Consider the following 20,999-nt stretch of genomic DNA (forward strand, 5'->3'; position numbering starts at 1 on the left):
CCCAGAGAGCTCTTAACTCCTGTTTTTTTTCTGCGGCTGGAGTTTTGTCGTTAGAGTTCTAACGCTCACTTCAGCCACGACTCTAAATACCGGCGTTAGAAAGATCCCATTGAAAAGATAGGATACGCAATTGACGTAAGGGGATCTGCGGTATGGAAAAGTCGCGGCTGGAAAGTGAGCGTTAGACCCTTTCCTGACTGACTCCAAATACCAGCGGGCGGTAAAAATCAGCGTTAGGAGCCTCTAACGCTGGTTTTAACGGCTAGCGCCAAACTCTAAATCTAGCCGTTAGAAAACCCAATTACTTACACTTATCCCCTTGGGACCTACTGTCAAGCATTTGCACATATGAAATTACCCTGGAGTTTATGTATTTAGCAGGGATGGTTAACACTTTCGCACAATTTTGTTAAAGTAACATTCAATTGAAAAAATAAGTTCCCATAAGATAAACAATGAAAATATATTGCAAATGCGTTTAATGAAAACGATTTATTTTCTCCACTTTTAGGTACTGCTGCCCTTTACTATGAGGCCCTACATGAATATATATTTTTAACCAAAGAGATATAAAATGTGTTAGATAACTATTTGACAGTGAAGAGCTTTATTTGCTATTTAAGAAACCATAAAAACATATATCTCACACTTCACTGGAAGAACTGGAGGCAAAGAGCTGGTTTTCCAAGTGCCCCTTCATGCGCTGCACCTGTGTGACCGCCTGACTATAACTCTGAGGTTTATGGAATTGATGTGGCCCCAGAAATTCTAGTTTTCTTTCCACATGCTGGAGTTGCAGTAAAAGGTAACGATTATGATCAATGCGAGCATGTCTTTCAATCCTTTTCTCTGTTGTTGGGCTCCTCATCTCTGAGAAGAAACAGAGACAATTTTAAGCAAAGAGAGAATCCAGCCTCCAAAAACCAGAGATAATAACCACTTGACTCATTAATACAGCTGACAGCCAGAGTTTGGCATCTTCAGTTCATGCCTTACAGTAGGACTAGGAACTGTATATATATATATATATATATATATATATATATATATATATTACATAGTTTTTTCTTCAATGTGGCCTAAAAGGGACCTTTAGTACTAGATTAATGTATTATATATCTATTATTCTACTTTGATATGCTGACCATCTGATGAGGAGAGATTCAAGCACAGATCCTTATACCTATCATTTGATAATTTGTGATGTTTACCTAAAGGATCTATTGATTGGAAATGTTTAAATAGAAATTTCGTAAGTGATCTCTTGTGTAAGAGTCATAGCAATATATGACCTTGTGTAGTCTCGCTTCTCGCTTTAAGTCATATTCCCATGGTCCAACTGTGGTCTACTATTTTTATACATTGATATACAGTTTGTATGAGAGTCTCTTCCGAGTTGTACGCTAACTCCTGAACCCCTTTGGAATGTTAATGTCTAAAAGTGGCCTCCTATTTATGATTAATTAATTCACTGCTTGTTGGACAGTTTATTACCTCTTTGATATATGTTTAAGTTGAAAAAAACTAAATTTATGCTTACCTGATAAATTTATTTATTTCCGGATATGGTGAGTCCATATCCGTAATTACTGTTGGGAATATATCTCTTGGCCAGCAGGAGGAGGCAAAGAGCACCACAGTTAAACTGCTAAGCATCACTCCCTTACCCATAACCCCCAGTCGTTCGACCAAAGGGAAATGGAGAAAAAGGAGTAACACCAGTTGTAGAGGTGCCTGAGGTTATAGTCAAAAGAACAACTGTCTTAAAATAAAGGATGGGGCCATGGACTCACCATATCCGTAAATAAATACATTTATCAGGTAAGCATACATTTTGTTTTTCTTTCCTAAGATATGGTGAGTCCACGGCTTGAGTAATTAATGTTGGGAACCAATACCCAAGCTAGAGGACACTGATACATAGGGAGGGACAAAAGAGGCAGTCCTAAACAGAAGGCACCACCATTTGAAGAACCTTTCTCCCAAAAGAAGCCTCAGCTGAGGCAAAAGTATAAATTCTTAAAATTTGGAAAAAGTATGTAGAGAAGACCAAATTGCAGCCTTGTAAATTTGTTCCACAGAAGCTTAATTTCTGAAAGCCCATGAAAAGGAAACAGCTCTTGTGGAATGAGCCGTAATTCTCTCAGGAGGCTGCTGTCCAGCAGTCTCATAAGCCAAACGAATTATACTTCATAACCAAAAAGAAAGAGTAGTAGCACTAGCTTTCTGACTTTTACGTTTACTTAAGCGCCTGTAAGTAGAATTTAAGAGCACGTACAACATCCAAATTGTGTAACAAACATGCTTTGGAAGAAGAAGGATTAGGACACAGAGAGGGAACGACAATTTCCTGATTGATATTTCTATTACAAACAACCTTAGAAGGAAATCTAACTTAGTACGAAGAACCGCCTTATCGGCATCAAAAATAAGATAAGGGGAATCACACTGCTGAGCTGAGAGTTACGAGACTCTTCAAGCAGAGGAGATAGCAACAAGAAACAAAACTTTCCAAGACAACAACTTAATGTCTATGGAATGCAACGGCTCAAATGGAGCCAGCTGTAAAACTTTAAGAACAAGGTTAAGGCTCCAAGGAGGAGCAACAAACTTAAAGACAGGCCTGATTTTGACCAAGGCCTGACAAAAAGATTGTACATCTGGCACATCCACCAAATGTTTAAGTATTAAAACAGATAAAGCAGAAATCTGACTCTTCAGGGTACTGACTGACAATCCCTTCTCCAGGCCTTCCTGAAGAAAAGATAAAATTCTAGGAATTCTAATTCTACTCCAAGTGTAGCCCTTGGATTCACACCAATAAAGATATTTACACCATATCTTATGGTAAATCTTTAAAGTAACAGACTTGCAAGCCTGAATCATGGTCTCAATGACCGACTCAGAAAAACCACGCTTAGACAGAATTAAGCATTTAATCTCCGAGCAGCCAGCTTCAGAGAAATGAGATTTGGATGAAGGAAGGGACCCTGAATCAGGAGGTCTTTCCTCAGAGGTAGAAGAGATGACATCTCCACTAGGCCTGCAAACCAGATCCTGCGAGGCCACACAGGGGCTATTGGAATCACTGACGCCCTCTCCTGTTTGATACAAGCAGTGACTCGTGGAAGGAGAGCAAATGGAGGAAACAGGTATGCCAACCTGAAAAACCCAAGGAACTGCCAGAGCATCTATCACAACAGCCTGCAGATCTCCTGACCTTGAACCGTACCTTGGAAGCTTGGCATTCTGACGGAAAGCCATCAGATCTAACTCCGGCACCCATTTGAGGGTTAAGCTAAAGAACTCCGAGTTCCTCCCTGGTGATTGATGTAAGCCACAGAGGTTATGTTGTCTGACTGGAACCTGATAAACTGGGCTGAGGACAACTGAGCCAAGCCAATAGAGCATTGTAAATCACCCTCAACTCCAAGATGTTGATGCGAAGAGCAGTGGAATATGGCTATACCCTAAAACTTGCTTGTAGATGAAATCAAAATTTTTCTTCAAACACCTAAACTTCACCTCCTCCTTGCACCGAAGGCAAAGAGAATGACTGGGGGTTGTGGGTAAGGGAGTGATACTTATAAGTTTAACTGTGGTGCTCTTTGCCTCCTCCTGCTGGCCAGGAGAGATATTCCCAACAGTAATTACTCAAGCCATGGACTCACCATATATTAGGAAATAAATATGATATACATACACATATATATATTTACACACACACATGTATATATATATATATATATATATACACACACACATATATGTATATATACTGTATATATATATATATATATATATATATATATATATTATAGACACTGCGGCCCCACTAACATTGCTCATATTACAAGTAATGTGATATGTGTAGCAAGTGAGCAAAACACATAGGACCAGATTATGAGGGGAGCGCTATTTATCGTTCTCGCTCAAGCGTTAACTCAGCTACAAGTAAGCTTTATCCACACGTCAGATCCTGCACATATTAGAAAGTAAAAAAGTTTTGCTTGTGCGCTAACCCGACACGTGCAAAATGCCAAAATTAAATATCACGATTGGATTAACTTCAATGGAGTGCGAAAAGTGGAAAAAAAACTAACTCCTTACTTTATTCATAAATACATATATTTTTATATATATACATACATATGTGTATATATATATATATATATATATATATATATATATATATATATATATATATATATATATGATGGTTTTTTTGGTACAGTATCTATCTATCTATCTATCTATCTATCTATCTATCTATCTATCTATCTATCTATCTATCTATCTCTATATATATATGTATATATATATATATATATATATATATATATAATATATATACACACAGTATAAGTATAGATATTATAGATATTTAAAGATACTTAGAACATATTCCCCTATGTGAAGAACATTGGAATGTGAAATATTTACAGTAAATGCATAATTAAACACTTTATCAACCCGTTAAGGACCAAGAGCGTACAGGGTACGTAGTACAAAAAAAGTCAGTTAACGACCAAGGACGTACCCTGGAAGCGATCCTGATCCCTTCCAGCCCCTTTCAAGGTATTGCCATGATGCCTTGATATTGGCCAGCGATGGTGCCGATCGCTGGTAGGTGTGAGCAGCTGCAGGGAAGTGGGCGGGTGGCCCATCGCTGGCTAACTTCCGGCCAGCAGTGTCAGATCAGTTCCAGGTGCGTGCGGGAGTGCGCACCGGGGCGGGGGCGTGTGCGCGCAAGGGTGCGAGGGACGTGTGCGCATGCCCACGATCTGCACTTATGTGCATTGGAGTCTTGGTGAGAGCGGGTGTTGGGAGAGGTAGGGGGGAAATTATGTTTTTAAAAAGGGATCTGGGAGGGGTAGGGGGTATTGGGGGGTCAGCTACACTACAGAAAAATAAATATTTGTATAAGTATATGGTATTTCGGTACTGGACTGTCATTGGGCAGGGTCAGACTGATATAGTACAGGATATTTATTTTATGTAATTGGCAAGAGTCCATGAGCTAGTGACGTATGGGATATACAATCCTACCAAGAGGGGCAAAGTTTCCCAAACCTCAAAATGCCTATAAATACACCCCTCACCACACCCACAATTCAGTTTTACAAACTTTGCCTCCTATGGAGGTGGTGAAGTAAGTTTGTGCTAAGATTTCTACGTTGATATGCGCTTCTCAGCTTTTTTGAAGCCCGATTCCTCTTAGAGTACAGTGAATGTCAGAGGGATGTGAAGGGAGTATCCCTATTGAATGCAATGATTTTCCTAATGGGGGTCTATTTCATAGGTTCTCTGTTATCGGTCGTAGAGATTCATCTCCTACCTCCCTTTTCAGATCGACGATATACTCTCATATTCCATTACCTCTACTGATTCAGTACTGGTTTTGCTATCTGCTATATCTGGATGGGTGTCTTTTGGTAAGTATGTTTCATTTACTTAAGACACTCTCAGCTATGGTTTGGCACTTTATATAAAGTTCTAAATATATGTATGTACTTATATTTGCCATGATTCAGGTTTTCAGCATATTTCCTTTTTGCAGACTGTCAGTTTCATATCTGGGAAATGCATTTTAAGAAAAAAATATTTCTTACCTGGGGTTTAGTCTTTTTCAAATTGACTCTTTTTCTAAATTGCGGGCTGTATTAGGCCCGCGAGGGCGCAGAATGCTAAAATGTATTGCATAATTCTTGGCGCAAGATTTTTTTGGTGCGAAAGTTACGCAAATACATCATTTTCAGCATCTTAGTTGGCGCCGAGTCTTTCATGAGGTTGCGTCATCTATGACGTTAGTGTTTTGTTTCCGGAGGTTTTTGGCGCCAAAAAATATTTTTCTGTTTGTGGTGCGTCATACTTGGCGCCAAATTTAATTTTTTAAGAACCCATTACTTTTGCCTCTGGCCTTTTTTCTATGTCAGAGGGCTATGCTGTTTGCATTTTTTCCCATTCCTGAAACTGTCATATAAGTAAATTGATAATTTTGTTTTATATGTTGATTTTTCTCTTACATTCTGCAAGATGTTTAAATCTGATCCTGTCTCAGAATTTACTGCTGGAATCCTGATGCCTGATATAGGTTCTACCAAAGCTAAGTGCATTTGTTGTAAACTTGTGGAGACTATACCTCCAGCTGTGGTTTGTAATAGTTGTCATGATAAACTTTTACATGCAGATAATGTTTCCATCAGTAGTAATTCATTACCTGTTGCTAGTCCATCAACATCTAATGCTCAGGATATTCCTGCAAATTTAAGAGAATTTATTTCTGATTCCATTCAGAAGGCTTTGTCTGCCATTCCGCCTTCTAATAAACGTAAAAGGTCTTTTAAAACTTCTCATAGAGTTGATGAAATTTCAAATGACCGACAACATACTGATGTATCTATCTCTGATTCAGAAGATCCTGCCTCAGCTATTGACATTGACAAATCCTCTTATTTATTTAAAATGGAGCATATTCGTTCTTTATTAAAAGAAGAGTTGATTACATTAGATATGGAGGAGACTAGTCCTCTTGATATTAAAACTAGTACTTGTTTAAATTCTGTTTATAAACCTCCTGAAGTTATTCCAGAGGTTTTCCAGTTCCTGATGCTATTTCAGATATGATTTCAAAGGAATGGAACAGACTGGGTACATCTTTCTCCAACATAGGTGTGTCCGGTCCACGGCGTCATCCTTACTTGTGGGATATTCTCTTCCCCAACAGGAAATGGCAAAGAGCCCAGCAAAGCTGGTCACATGATCCCTCCTAGGCTCCGCCTACCCCAGTCATTCTCTTTGCCGTTGTACAGGCAACATCTCCACGGAGATGGCTTAGAGTTTTTTAGCCACTGCTCCTAGGATTTTCTCATAGGTACTAGGGTCCCTTCTGGCGGTGCTAAGACCAAGGGGCATTGCTGTAGTACCTTACTTGGACGACATTCTGATTCGAGCGTCGTCCCTTCCTCAAGTAAAGGCTCACACGGACATTGTCCTGGCCTTTCTCAGATCTCACGGATGGAAAGTGAACGTGGAAAAGAGTTCTCTATCTCCGTCAACGAGGGTTCCCTTCTTGGGAACTATAATAGACTCCTTAGAAATGAGGATTTTTCTGACAGAAGCCAGAAAAACAAAACTTCTAGACTCTTGTCGGATACTTCATTCCGTTCCTCTTCCTTCCATAGCGCAGTGCATGGAAGTGATAGGTTTGATGGTAGCGGCAATGGACATAGTTCCTTTTGTGCGCATTCATCTAAGACCATTACAACTGTTCATGCTCAGTCAGTGGAATGGGGACTATTCAGACTTGTCTCCGAAGATACAAGTAAATCAGAGGACCAGAGACTCATTCCGTTGGTGGCTGTCCCTGGACAACCTGTCACAAGGGATGACCTTCCGCAGACCAGAGTGGGTCATTGTCACGACCGACGCCAGTCTGATGGGCTGGGGCGCGGTCTGGGGATCCCTGAAAGCTCAGGGTCTTTGGTCTCGGGTAGAATCTCTTCTACCGATAAATATTCTGGAACTGAGAGCGATATTCAATGCTCTCAAAGCTTGGCCTCAGCTAGCGAGGGCCAAGTTCATACATCAACCATCAGGGGGGAACAAGGAGTTCCCTAGCGATGGAAGAAGTGACCAAAATCATTCTATGGGCGGAGTCTCACTCCTGCCACCTGTCTGCTATCCACATCCCAGGAGTGGAAAATTGGGAAGCGGATTTTCTGAGTCGTCAGACATTGCATCCGGGGGAGTGGGAACTCCATCCGGAAATCTTTGCCCAAGTCACTCAACCGTGGGGCATTCCAGACATGGATCTGATGGCCTCTCGTCAGAACTTCAGAGTTCCTTACTACGGGTACAGATCCAGGGATCCCAAGGCGGCTCTAGTGGATGCACTAGTAGCACCTTGGACCTTCAAACTAGCTTATGTGTTCCCGCCGTTTCCTCTCATCCCCAGGCTGGTAGCCAGGATCAATCAGGAGAGGGCGTCGGTGATTTTGATAGCTCCTGCGTGGCCACGCAGGACTTGGTATGCAGATCTGGTGAATATGTCATCGGCTCCACCATGGAAGCTACCTTTGAGACGAGACCTTCTTGTTCTAGGTCCGTTCGACCCACTCCAGCTGACTGTTTGGAGATTGAACGCTTGATCTTATCAAAGCGAGGGTTCTCAGATTCTGTTATTAATACTCTTGTTCAGGCCTGAAAGCCTGTAACCAGAAAAATTACCACATAATTTAGTATATCTGTTGGTGTGAATCTGCAGGATTCCCTTGGGACAAGGTTAAGATTCCTAAGAGTCTATCCTTCCTTCGAGAAGGATTGGAAAAAGGATTATCTGCAAGTTCCTTGATGGGACAGATTTCTGCCTTGTCTGTGTTACTTCACAAAAAGCTGGCAGCTGTGCCAGATGTTCTAGCCTTTGTTCAGGCTCTGGTTAGAATCAAGCCTGTTTACAAAATTTTGACTCCTCCTTGGAGTCTCAACCTAGTTCTTTCAGTTCTTCAGGGGGTTCCGTTTGAACCCTTACATTCCGTTGATATTAAGTTATTATCTTGGAAAGTTTTGTTTTTGGTTGCAATTTCTTCTGCTAGAAGAGTTTCAGAATTATCTGCTCTGCAGTGTTCTTCTCCTTATCTGGTGTTCCATGCAGATAAGGTGGTTTTGCGTACTAAACCTGGTTTTCTTCCAAAAGTTGTTTCTAACAAAAACATTAACCAGGAGATAGTTGTGCCTTCTTTGTGTCCTAATCCAGTTTCAAAGAAGGAACGTTTGTTGCACAACTTGGATGTAGTTCGTGCTCTCAAATTTTACTTAGCAGCTACTAAGGATTTCAGACAAACTTTGTCTTTGTTTGTTGTTTATTCTGGTAAACGGAGAGGTCAAAAAGCAACTTCTACCTCTCTCTCCTTCTGGATTAAAAGCATTATCCGATTGGCTTATGAGACTGCCGGACGGCAGCCTCCTGAAAGAATCACAGCTCACTCCACTAGGGCTGTGGCTTCCACATGGGCCTTCAAGAACGAGGCTTCTGTTGATCAGATATGTAAGGCAGCGACTTGGTCTTCACTGCACACTTTTTCTAAATTTTACAAATTTGATACTTTTGCTTCTTCTGAGGCTATTTTTGGGAGAAAGGTTTTGCAAGCCGTGGTGCCTTCCATTTAGGTGACCTGATTTGCTCCCTCCCTTCATCCGTGTCCTAAAGCTTTGGTATTGGTTCCCACAAGTAAGGATGACGCCGTGGACCGGACACACCTATGTTGGAGAAAACAGAATTTATGTTTACCTGATAAATTACTTTCTCCAACGGTGTGTCCGGTCCACGGCCCGCCCTGGTTTTTTTAATCAGGTCTGATAATTTATTTTCTTTAACTACAGTCACCACGGTAACATATGGTTTCTCCTATGCAAATATTCCTCCTTAACGTCGGTCGAATGACTGGGGTAGGCGGAGCCTAGGAGGGATCATGTGACCAGCTTTGCTGGGCTCTTTGCCATTTCCTGTTGGGGAAGAGAATATCCCACAAGTAAGGATGACGCCGTGGACCGGACACACCGTTGGAGAAAGTAATTTATCAGGTAAACATAAATTCTGTTTTTATTCCTCCTTCAAGGTTTAAAAAATTGTATCCTTTGCCAACTGATAGATTGGAGTTTTGGGAAAAGATCCCCAAAGTTGATGGGGCCATCTCTATTCTTTCTAAGCGTACTACTATTCCTACGGAAGATAGTACTTCTTTTAAAGATCTTTTAGATAGGAAACTTGAATCTTATCTAATAAATCTTATCTTCTTAGGCCTGCTATTTCTTTGGCTGATGTTGCAGCTGCTTCAACTTTTTGGTTGGAAACTTTAGCGCAACAAGTATCGGATCATAAGGTGTCTAGCATTGTTAAATTAATTCAACATGCTATTAATTTCATTTGTGATGCCATTTTTGATATCATCAGAATATATGTCTTTAGCTATTTTAGCTAGAAGAGCTTTATGGCTTAAATCTTGGAATGCTGATATGACTTCTAAATCGACATTGCTATCTCTTTCTTTCCAAGGTAATAAATTATTTGTTTCTCAGTTGGATTCAATAATTTCAACTGTCACTGGGGGGAAGGGAACTTTTTTGCCTCAGGATAAAAAGTCTAAGGGTAAATTTAAAGCTTCTAACCGTTTTTGTTCCTTTCGACTTAATAAAGAACAGAAATCTAATCCTTCCCCTAATAAATTTGTTTCCAATTGGAAGCCTTCCTCAATCTGGAATAAATCCAAGCCATTTAAGAGATATAAACCAGCCCCCAAGTCCGCATGAGGGTGTGGCCCTCATTCCAGCTAGCTGGTAGTGGGCAGAATAAAATTTTTAAAAGATGTTTGGATCAATTCAGTCCAAAATCATTGGATTCAGAGCATTGTCTCTCAGGGGTACAGAATAGGTTTCAGAGTAAGACCGCCTGTGAGAAGGTTTTTTTCTCTCACGCATTCCAGTGAACCCAGAGAAAAGCACAGGCTTTCCTGAAGTGTGTTTCAGATCTGGAGTTATCAGGGGTAATCATGCAGGTTCCGTTTCAGGAACAGGGTCTGGGGTTTTATTCAAATCTATCCATTGTCCCAAAGAAAGAAAATTCATTCAGACCAGTTCTGGATCTAAAGATCTTGAATCGTTATGTAAGAGTACCAACATTCAAAATGGTGACTATAAGGACTATTCTGCCTTTTGTTCAGCAAGGGCATTATATGTCCACAATAGACTTACAGGATGCATATCTTCATATTCCGATTCATCCAGATCACTATCAGTTCCTGAGATTCTCTTTTCAAGACAAGCATTACCAATTTGTTGCTCTTTCTTTTGGCCTAGCGACAGCTCCAAGAATCTTTTCAAAGGTTCTTGGTGCCCTACTCTCTGTAATCAGAGAGCAGGGTATTGCGGTGTTTCCTTATTTGGACGATATCTTGTTACTAGCTCAGTCTTTACGTTCTGCAGAATCTCACACAAATTAACTAGTGTTGTTTCTTCAAAGACATGGTTGGAGGATCAATTTACCAAAGAGTTCTTTGATTCCTCAGTCAAGGGTAACCTTTTTAGGTTTCTAGATAGATTCAGTGTCCATGACTTTGTCTCTGACAGACAAGAGACGTTTAAAATTAGTTTCAGCCTGTCGGAACCTTCAGTCTCAGTCATTCCCTTCAGTAGCTATGTGCATGGAAGTTTTAGGTCTCATGACTGCAGCATCGGACGCAATCCCCTTTGCTCGTTTTCATATGAGACCTCTCCAGCTTTGTATGCTGAATCAATGGTGCAGGGATTATACAAGGATATCACAATTAATATTCTTAAATCCCAATACTCGACTTTCTCTGACTTGGTGGTTAGATCACCATCGTATTATTCTAGGGGCCTCTTTTGTTTGTCCAACCTGGACTGTGATCACAACAGTTTCGAGTCTTTCAGGTTGGGGAGCTGTTTGGGGATCTCTGACAGCACAAGGGGTTTGGAAATCTCAAGAGGCGAGATTACCAATCAATATTTTGGAACTCCGTGTGATTCTCAGAGCTCTTCAGTTTTGGCCTCTATTGAAGAGAGAACCGTTCATTTGTTTCCAGACAGACAATGTCACAACTATGGCGTATGTCAATCATCAGGGTGGGACTCACAGTCCTCAGGCTATGAAAGAAGTATCCTGGATACTTGTTTGGGCGGAATCCAGCTCCTGTCTAATTTCTGCGGTCCATATCCCAGGTATAGACAATTGGGAAACTGATTATCTCAGTCGTCAGACTTTACATCCGGGAGAGTGGTCTCTTCACCCAGATGTGTTTTCTCAAATTGTTCAGATGTAGGGGCTTCCAGAAATAGATCTGATGGCATCTCATCTAAACAAGAAACTTCCCAGGTACCTGTCCAGGTCCAGGGATCCTCAGGCGGAAGAAGTGGATGCATTGACACTTCCTTGGGGTTATCAACCTGCTTATATTTTTCTGCCTCTAGTTCTTCTTCCAAGAGTGATCTCCAAAATCATCATGGAGCAATCTTTTGTGCTGCTGGTGGCTCCAGCATGGTCTCACAGGTTTTGGTATGCAGATCTTGTTCGGATGTCCAGTTGCCAACCTTGGCCATTTCCATTAAGGCCAGACCTTCTATCTCAAGGTCCATTTTTCCATCAGGATCTATCATTAAATTTGAAGGTATGGAAATTGAACGCCTATTGCTTAGTCATAGAGGTTTATCTGACTCAGTGATTAATACTATGTTACAGGCTCGTAAATCTGTTTCTAGAAAGATTTATTATCGAGTTTGGAAGACTTACATTTCATGGTGTTCTTCTCATAAATTTTCTTGGCATTCTTTTAGACTTCCTATAATTTTTCAGTTTCTTCATGATGGTTTGGATAAAGGTTTGTCTGCAAGTTCCTTGAAAGGACAAATCTCTGCTCTTTCTGTTTTATTCCACAAAAAAATTGCTAAACTCCCTGATATTCATTGTTTTGTACAGGCTTTGGTTCGTATCAAGCCTGTCATTATATCAATCTCTCCTCCTTGGAGTCTTAATTTGGTTTTGAAGGCTTTACAGGCTCCTCCGTTTGAACCTATGCATTCTTTGGACATTAAATTGCTTTCTTGGAAAGTGTTGTTCCTTTTGGCCATCTCTTCTGCTAGAAGAGTTTCTAAATTATCTTCTCTTTCTTGTGAATCTCCTTTTCTGATTTTTTTTATCAGGATAAGGCAGTTTTGCTTACTTCATTTAAATTTTTACCTAAAGTTGTGAATTCTAACAACATTAGTAGAGAAATTGTTGTCCCTTCTTTGTGTCCCAATCCTAAGAATTCTTTGGAAAGATCTTTACATTCTTTGGATGTGGTGAGAGCTCTGAAATATTATGTTGACGCTACTAAAGTTTTCAGGAAGACTTCTAGTCTATTTGTTATCTTTTCTGGTTCCAGGAAAGGTCAGTAGGCTTCTGCCGTTTCTTTGGCATCTTGGTTAAAGTTTTTGATTCATCAAGCTTATTTGGAGTCGGGTAAGACCCCGCCTCAGAGAATTACAGCTCATTCTACTAGGTCAGTTTCCACTTCCTGGGCTTTTAAGAATGAAGCTTCAGTTGATCAGATTTGCAAAGCAGCAACTTGGTCTTCTTTGCATACATTTACTAAATTCTACCATTTTGATGTTATTGCTTCTTCTTTTGGTAGAAAAGTTCTTCAGGCAGCTGTTTCAGTTTGATTCTTCTGCTTATGATTTAAGTTTTTTTCTTTTCAATTATGAGATTAAACTTATGATTTGGGTTGTGGATTAATTTTTTTCAGAGGAATTGGCTGTCTTTATTTTTTATCCCTCCCTCTCTAGTGGTTCTTGCGTGGAGTTCCACATCTTGGGTATTGCTATCCCATACGTCACTAGCTCATGGACTCTTGCCAATTACATGAAAGAAAACATAATTTATGTAAGAATTTACCTGATAAATTCATTTATTTCATGTTGGCAAGAGTCCATGAGGCCCACCCTTTTTATGGTGGTTTTGATTTTTTTGTATAAAGCACAATTATTCCAATTCCTTTGTTGATGCTTTTTACTCCTTTCTTTTTTCACCCCACTTCTTGGCTATTTGTTAAACTGAATTGTGGGTGTGGTGAGGGGTGTATTTATAGGCATTTTGAGGTTTGGGAAACTTTGCCCCTCTTGGTAGGATTCTATATCCCATACGTCACTAGCTCATGGACTCTTGCCAATATGAAAGAAATGAATTTATCAGGTAAGTTCTTACATAAATTATGTTTTTTTCTCTGTGAAGGGGTATAGTGTGCTTAAAGAACATGAACCCTGAGTTGCACTGAAAATGAACAAACACGGAAGTTTTTCTAGCTTTTGTGCTGTCTCAGCTGAGTGCATCTCTCTCTCTTTTTATATTTATGCAAATTGCTCTGGGGTCTCCCTAAGAGTAAAAGGGGAAACCAGACATGGACTCCTTGCACACATGCCCTTAGAGAGATGCGACTGCACCTCACTGACGAGGCCCACAGAAGGCCGAAACGATCATCTGGGGTTCTTGTTTCTCTTGTTCAGAGAAGAATTGCCTGGTATTTCGGTGCTGGACTGTCATTGGACAGGGTCAGACTGATATGCTACAGTATACTTTTTCTCTGTGAAGGGGCATAGTGTGCTAAAAGAGTATGCACCCTGAGTGGCACTGAAAATGAACAGGCATGGAAGTTTTTCTAGCTTTTGTTCTGTCTCAGCTGAGTGCATCTCTCTCTCTTTTTATATAAATTATGCTTACCTGATAATTTAATTTCCATCGTTGGGAGGAGAGTCCACTGCTCCATTCATCACTTGTGGGAAATAAGAACCTGGCCACCAGGAGGAGGCAAAGACATCCCAGCCAAAGGCTTAAATACCTCCCCCACTTCCCTCATCCCCCAGTCATTCTGCTAAAGGAATAAGCAACAGTAGGAGAAATATCAGGGTATAAATGGTGCCAGAAGAACAAAAAATAAATTTGGGTCGGCATACCGGAGAACGGGCAGGTGCAGTGGACTCTCCTCCCCACAATGGAAATTAAATTATCAGATAAGCATCATTTATGTTTTCCATCTAAAGGGGAGGAGAGTCCACTGCTTCATTTATCACTTGTGGGAACAAATACCCAAGCTCTAGAGGACACTGAATGAAGAAAACAGGAGGGTAAAGGAGGCGGACCCTATACTGAGGGCACCAGAACCTTTCTCCCAAAAGCTGATTCCGTCAAAGCAAAGATGTCAAATTTGTAAAAGGAAGGAACCACTATTTCCTGGTTAATGTTACGACTCAACACTACCTTGGGAAGAAATCCCAAACCGGTTCGCAGAATGGCTTTTTCAGCATGAAAAACCAAGTAAGGAGGCTCAAATTGTAAGGCTGCCAACTCAGAGACTCTGCATGCCGAAAGCAATAGCCAATAACAACAGGACCTTCCATGAGAGAATCTTAATGTCCAGAGCATGCATAAGCTCATAAGCTTGAATCTTATCTAATAAATCTTATCTTCTTAGGCCTGCTATTTCTTTGGCTGATGTTGCAGCTGCTTCAACTTTTTGGTTGGAAACTTTAGCGCAACAAGTATCGGATCATAAGGTGTCTAGCATTGTTAAATTAATTCAACATGCTATTAATTTCATTTGTGATGCCATTTTTGATATCATCAGAATATATGTCTTTAGCTATTTTAGCTAGAAGAGCTTTATGGCTTAAATCTTGGAATGCTGATATGACTTCTAAATCGACATTGCTATCTCTTTCTTTCCAAGGTAATAAATTATTTGTTTCTCAGTTGGATTCAATAATTTCAACTGTCACTGGGGGGAAGGGAACTTTTTTGCCTCAGGATAAAAAGTCTAAGGGTAAATTTAAAGCTTCTAACCGTTTTTGTTCCTTTCGACTTAATAAAGAACAGAAATCTAATCCTTCCCCTAATAAATCTGTTTCCAATTGGAAGTCTTCCTCAATCTGGAATAAATCCAAGCCATTTAAGAGATATAAACCAGCCCCCAAGTCCGCATGAGGGTGTGGCCCTCATTCCAGCTAGCTGGTAGTGGGCAGAATAAAAATTTTAAAAGATGTTTGGATCAATTCAGTCCAAAATCATTGGATTCAGAGCATTGTCTCTCAGGGGTACAGAATAGGTTTCAGAGTAAGACCGCCTGTGAGAAGGTTTTTTTTCTCTCACGCATTCCAGTGAACCCAGAGAAAAGCACAGGCTTTCCTGAAGTGTGTTTCAGATCTGGAGTTATCAGGGGTAATCATGCAGGTTCCGTTTCAGGAACAGGGTCTGGGGTTTTATTCAAATCTATCCATTGTCCCAAAGAAAGAAAATTCATTCAGACCAGTTCTGGATCTAAAGATCTTGAATCGTTATGTAAGAGTACCAACATTCAAAATGGTGACTATAAGGACTATTCTGCCTTTTGTTCAGCAAGGGCATTATATGTCCACAATAGACTTACAGGATGCATATCTTCATATTCCGATTCATCCAGATCACTATCAGTTCCTGAGATTCTCTTTTCAAGACAAGCATTACCAATTTGTTGCTCTTTCTTTTGGCCTAGCGACAGCTCCAAGAATCTTTTCAAAGGTTCTTGGTGCCCTACTCTCTGTAATCAGAGAGCAGGGTATTGCGGTGTTTCCTTATTTGGACGATATCTTGTTACTAGCTTATGATTTAAGTTTTTTTCTTTTCAATTATGAGATTAAACTTATGATTTGGGTTGTGGATTAATTTTTTTCAGCGGAATTGGCTGTCTTTATTTTTTATCCCTCCCTCTCTAGTGGTTCTTGCGTGGAGTTCCACATCTTGGGTATTGCTATCCCATACGTCACTAGCTCATGGACTCTTGCCAATTACATGAAAGAAAACATAATTTATGTAAGAATTTACCTGATAAATTCATTTATTTCATGTTGGCAAGAGTCCATGAGGCCCACCCTTTTTATGGTGGTTTTGATTTTTTTGTATAAAGCACAATTATTCAAATTCCTTTGTTGATGCTTTTTACTCCTTTCTTTTTTCACCCCACTTCTTGGCTATTTGTTAAACTGAATTGTGGGTGTGGTGAGGGGTGTATTTATAGGCATTTTGAGGTTTGGGAAACTTTGCCCCTCTTGGTAGGATTCTATATCCCATACGTCACTAGCTCATGGACTCTTGCCAATATGAAAGAAATGAATTTATCAGGTAAGTTCTTACATAAATTATGTTTTTTTCTCTGTGAAGGGGTATAGTGTGCTTAAAGAACATGAACCCTGAGTTGCACTGAAAATGAACAAACACGGAAGTTTTTCTAGCTTTTGTGCTGTCTCAGCTGAGTGCATCTCTCTCTCTTTTTATATTTATGCAAATTGCTCTGGGGTCTCCCTAAGAGTAAAAGGGGAAACCAGACATGGACTCCTTGCACACATGCCCTTAGAGAGATGCGACTGCACCTCACTGACGAGGCCCACAGAAGGCCGAAACGATCATCTGGGGTTCTTGTTTCTCTTGTTCAGAGAAGAATTGCCTGGTATTTCGGTGCTGGACTGTCATTGGACAGGGTCAGACTGATATGCTACAGTATACTTTTTCTCTGTGAAGGGGCATAGTGTGCTAAAAGAGTATGCACCCTGAGTGGCACTGAAAATGAACAGGCATGGAAGTTTTTCTAGCTTTTGTTCTGTCTCAGCTGAGTGCATCTCTCTCTCTTTTTATATAAATTATGCTTACCTGATAATTTAATTTCCATCGTTGGGAGGAGAGTCCACTGCTCCATTCATCACTTGTGGGAAATAAGAACCTGGCCACCAGGAGGAGGCAAAGACATCCCAGCCAAAGGCTTAAATACCTCCCCCACTTCCCTCATCCCCCAGTCATTCTGCTAAAGGAATAAGCAACAGTAGGAGAAATATCAGGGTATAAATGGTGCCAGAAGAACAAAAAATAAATTTGGGTCAGCATACCGGAGAACGGGCAGGTGCAGTGGACTCTCCTCCCCACAATGGAAATTAAATTATCAGATAAGCATCATTTATGTTTTCCATCTAAAGGGGAGGAGAGTCCACTGCTTCATTTATCACTTGTGGGAACAAATACCCAAGCTCTAGAGGACACTGAATGAAGAAAACAGGAGGGTAAAGGAGGCGGACCCTATACTGAGGGCACCAGAACCTTTCTCCCAAAAGCTGATTCCGTCAAAGCAAAGATGTCAAATTTGTAAAAGGAAGGAACCACTATTTCCTGGTTAATGTTACGACTCAACACTACCTTGGGAAGAAATCCCAAACCGGTTCGCAGAATGGCTTTTTCAGCATGAAAAACCAAGTAAGGAGGCTCAAATTGTAAGGCTGCCAACTCAGAGACTCTGCATGCCGAAAGCAATAGCCAATAACAACAGGACCTTCCATGAGAGAATCTTAATGTCCAGAGCATGCATAAGCTCAAACGGAGCCCTCTGCAAGACCATAAGCACCAAGTTTAAGCTCCAGGGAGGAGCCGGATTCCTGAAAACCAGTGTAATCCTAACCAGAGCCTGAACAAAGGACTGAATATCAGGAAGCTCCACAAGCTTCTTGTGCAACAGTACCGATAAAGCCGAAATCTGTCCCCTTAGGGAACTGGTGGCAAGACCCTTATCCAGACCATCCTGGAGAAAGGCCAAAATCCTGGATAACTTGACCTTGGCCAAGGGTATCCTCATTCCTTACACCAGGACAAGTAGGTCCTCCACACCTTGTGGTAGATGCGTCTAGTCACCGGCTTTCTGGCCTGGATGAGAGTGTCAATCACTCGCTCCAAAAAACCTCTTTTGGGTAAGACTAGGCGTTCAAACTCCACGCAGTCAGCCTCAGAGAATAGAGATTTTGATGTAGAAAAGGACCTTGAACTAGCAGGTCCTTGCGACAAGGTAACTTCCACAGTGGATAAGACGATATTGCCACTAGATCCACAAACCACGTCCTCTGCGGCCACAAGGGAGCAATCAGAATAGCCCAAGCTTGCTCCTGCTTGATGCAGGCCTCTACTCGAGGTAGAAGAGGCAACAGAGGAAATATATAGATTAGGATAAAGTTCCAGGGTACCGCCAAGGCGTCTATCAGTTCCGCTTGGGGATCCCTGGGTTGCGACCCATATCTGGGTAGCTTGCAATTGAGTCTGGACACCATGAGATCTATTTCCTGCGTCCCCCATCTGCTGCAGATCTCCACAAACATCTTGGGGTGGAGATCCCATTCCCCTGTAAGAAACGTCTGTCTGCTCAGAAAATCTGCTTCCCAGTTGTCCACACCCAGAATGTGGATCGCTGAGAGCGAACAATTGTGAGTCTCTATATAAACCGGAAAATCTGTACTAATAATAACACAGATCACCTATAGGAGGCGCTATACAACAGTGGTAAAAATTACCCAGGTGTTAGACGTGCATTTTATAACACCAAATACAAATTAAAAAATGTAAAAAATGTAAATAAGCAGGAATAAAAAAAATATATATAAAAAATGTATGCAAATGGATATATATATACACACACGTGGCACTAAGTAATGGCCTATGTGCGAGGTATATGGAGAAAGTCCCACAAAATTCCGTATGAGGAAAAGGCAGCTCTCGGTCTTCACTCCAAAAATGATGTGTCTTCTAAATGGATAACTGTAATCAAAACATAAACAGAGGCGCCACATGTGTAGGTCAATAAAAACCACTGAATCCAAACTAGACAAGATACAGGGTACTCACAAACGTGAAGGCACTCTCTTGTGCCTATTAGGAGCAGGCTGGTATTCAATCAGCAAACCAGCTGGCTGTGCAAAGGAGTCGTGGTGTCCTGTAACCGTGGATCTCCGGAACGGCAAACCTTGCCTGGATAGCTTCCTACGAGTTGAAGAAGGGGAGAAAGGCTAAACAGCCCTTGGGTTACTTGGGAGGAGATTGATACACACACACCAGTCTTTGTAAATAGTAAAACTGATATTTATTATTGTACAAAATAAAAATACCAGCAATGTAACAAATTACAGCTGGGTGTGTTAAAATCAAATCTCCTATACCATACAGAGATAGAAAGTGACGCGTTTCTCGGGTTTAACCCCGTTTCCTCAGGCTTGTGTACTCTGACTGTGTCTTAGTTCCCCTTAAATAGGGCTCAGTAACCACATGTTTTCAATAAACACTCCCCTTCCTTCACATAAACCAATAGAACCCTTCCTTTCCCCACACACCCACTTGTTGCAATGATTAAACTAGTGTTATTAATTAAGAGCCCAATTGTAATCGTTCTCCTATTTCCCTAAGAATAATATTCTACAAGTAGGTGGTCGTGCAATTTTCTAAATTTTATCTTTAGCCGATCATGTACAAATTTTCGGATGCACCTATATAAACAAGCTACGTCAGTGTAGTCTGGTTAGCCAATCGTAACCATATTTTGGGAGGCTTGTGTTATATGTTACATCCGATTGGTCTGTGTCCTAATGGTAAATGGACTACAACTACCATGATGCCTGCATGTTTAATTCATAGGAGTAATATCACCGGAATATGATAGTTTCGATCGCTGTCTAGTTTCCATGGATACCCGCTCAGACGGATGTGATGTAAGCACTAGTGTATAAGACAGGGACTCAATAGTATTTCCCTAGTCTATACATAATGTGCCCAAATAATGATTGGTCAATGTGGTGTGTGTGGCCAGCCATCTAATTGGCTAAAATTGAGAACTTGCAAAAATATGTCATATAGTCACGAAGAGGTGACTGAAAGATAATAATAACTATGTATATATCTATAAATATAACTCGCAAGCACCCCCAAGCAGTGCATGCCTCTATGAAAAAATACACAAAACAATACTTACAAAAATATATGAACAGTGTCATGTGATTATGAATACATAACTAAAAATCGAGTTGTTAGATGATCAACACATGTATATGTAATACATAAAAGAACTCGATCTGTGATATGATATATGTGTATGTTAAACACAATACCCAGGGGGGTAGTGGGCCCTATAAAGTGAAAGTGAATTTTACTGCTGTGCTCGTAATAATTTTATTGGAATATAAAAGGGCATGTACGCAAAGGAAATTAAGGTAATCTTTTAATATGACTAACCATGTCATAAGTATAAAGTGAGTGCATAAATGCATATCGGTGTAGTGCATCTGATGATAATAAGAGAAATATACTGGTGCTATGAGGGATGACCAAGGCGTAGGTGCATAACATAAACAATTAAAATCTGACTATATATATCTCGAGGAACTTCTAAGAAGAAGATGTGAACATACATATTTACATATATGAATAAATAAGTTGTCTAAAGTGAAAAAAAACAACTATTTGTTTTGGTGAAATACACAGAGTGAAAAAATGGGCTATAAATTAATGACCTAAGACCCATGCTGTATAAGTAAATGTCCTAAAGTTCCATTATGTGATATAATTATAATGATCATTCTGATCAATGGTATATAAATAATAATGGGGGTGAATAAAC

The 20,999-nt window shown here is 40.4% G+C and overlaps 1 protein-coding gene across 1 annotated transcript in view; it reads right to left on the reverse strand.

Moving 5' to 3' along the window:
- Positions 1-20,999, reverse strand: part of LOC128647972 (polycystic kidney disease protein 1-like 2) — a 543,684-nt gene that overhangs the window by 127,831 nt on the left and 394,854 nt on the right. Inside the window, exon 31 of the mRNA XM_053700651.1 lies at positions 648-870. Within this exon, the coding sequence (XP_053556626.1) occupies positions 648-870 (223 nt within the window). The remainder of the gene's footprint in view (positions 1-647; positions 871-20,999) is intronic.

This window comes from Bombina bombina, chromosome 1 (assembly GCF_027579735.1).
Source record: "Bombina bombina isolate aBomBom1 chromosome 1, aBomBom1.pri, whole genome shotgun sequence".
Taxonomy (NCBI): Eukaryota; Metazoa; Chordata; class Amphibia; order Anura; family Bombinatoridae; genus Bombina; species Bombina bombina.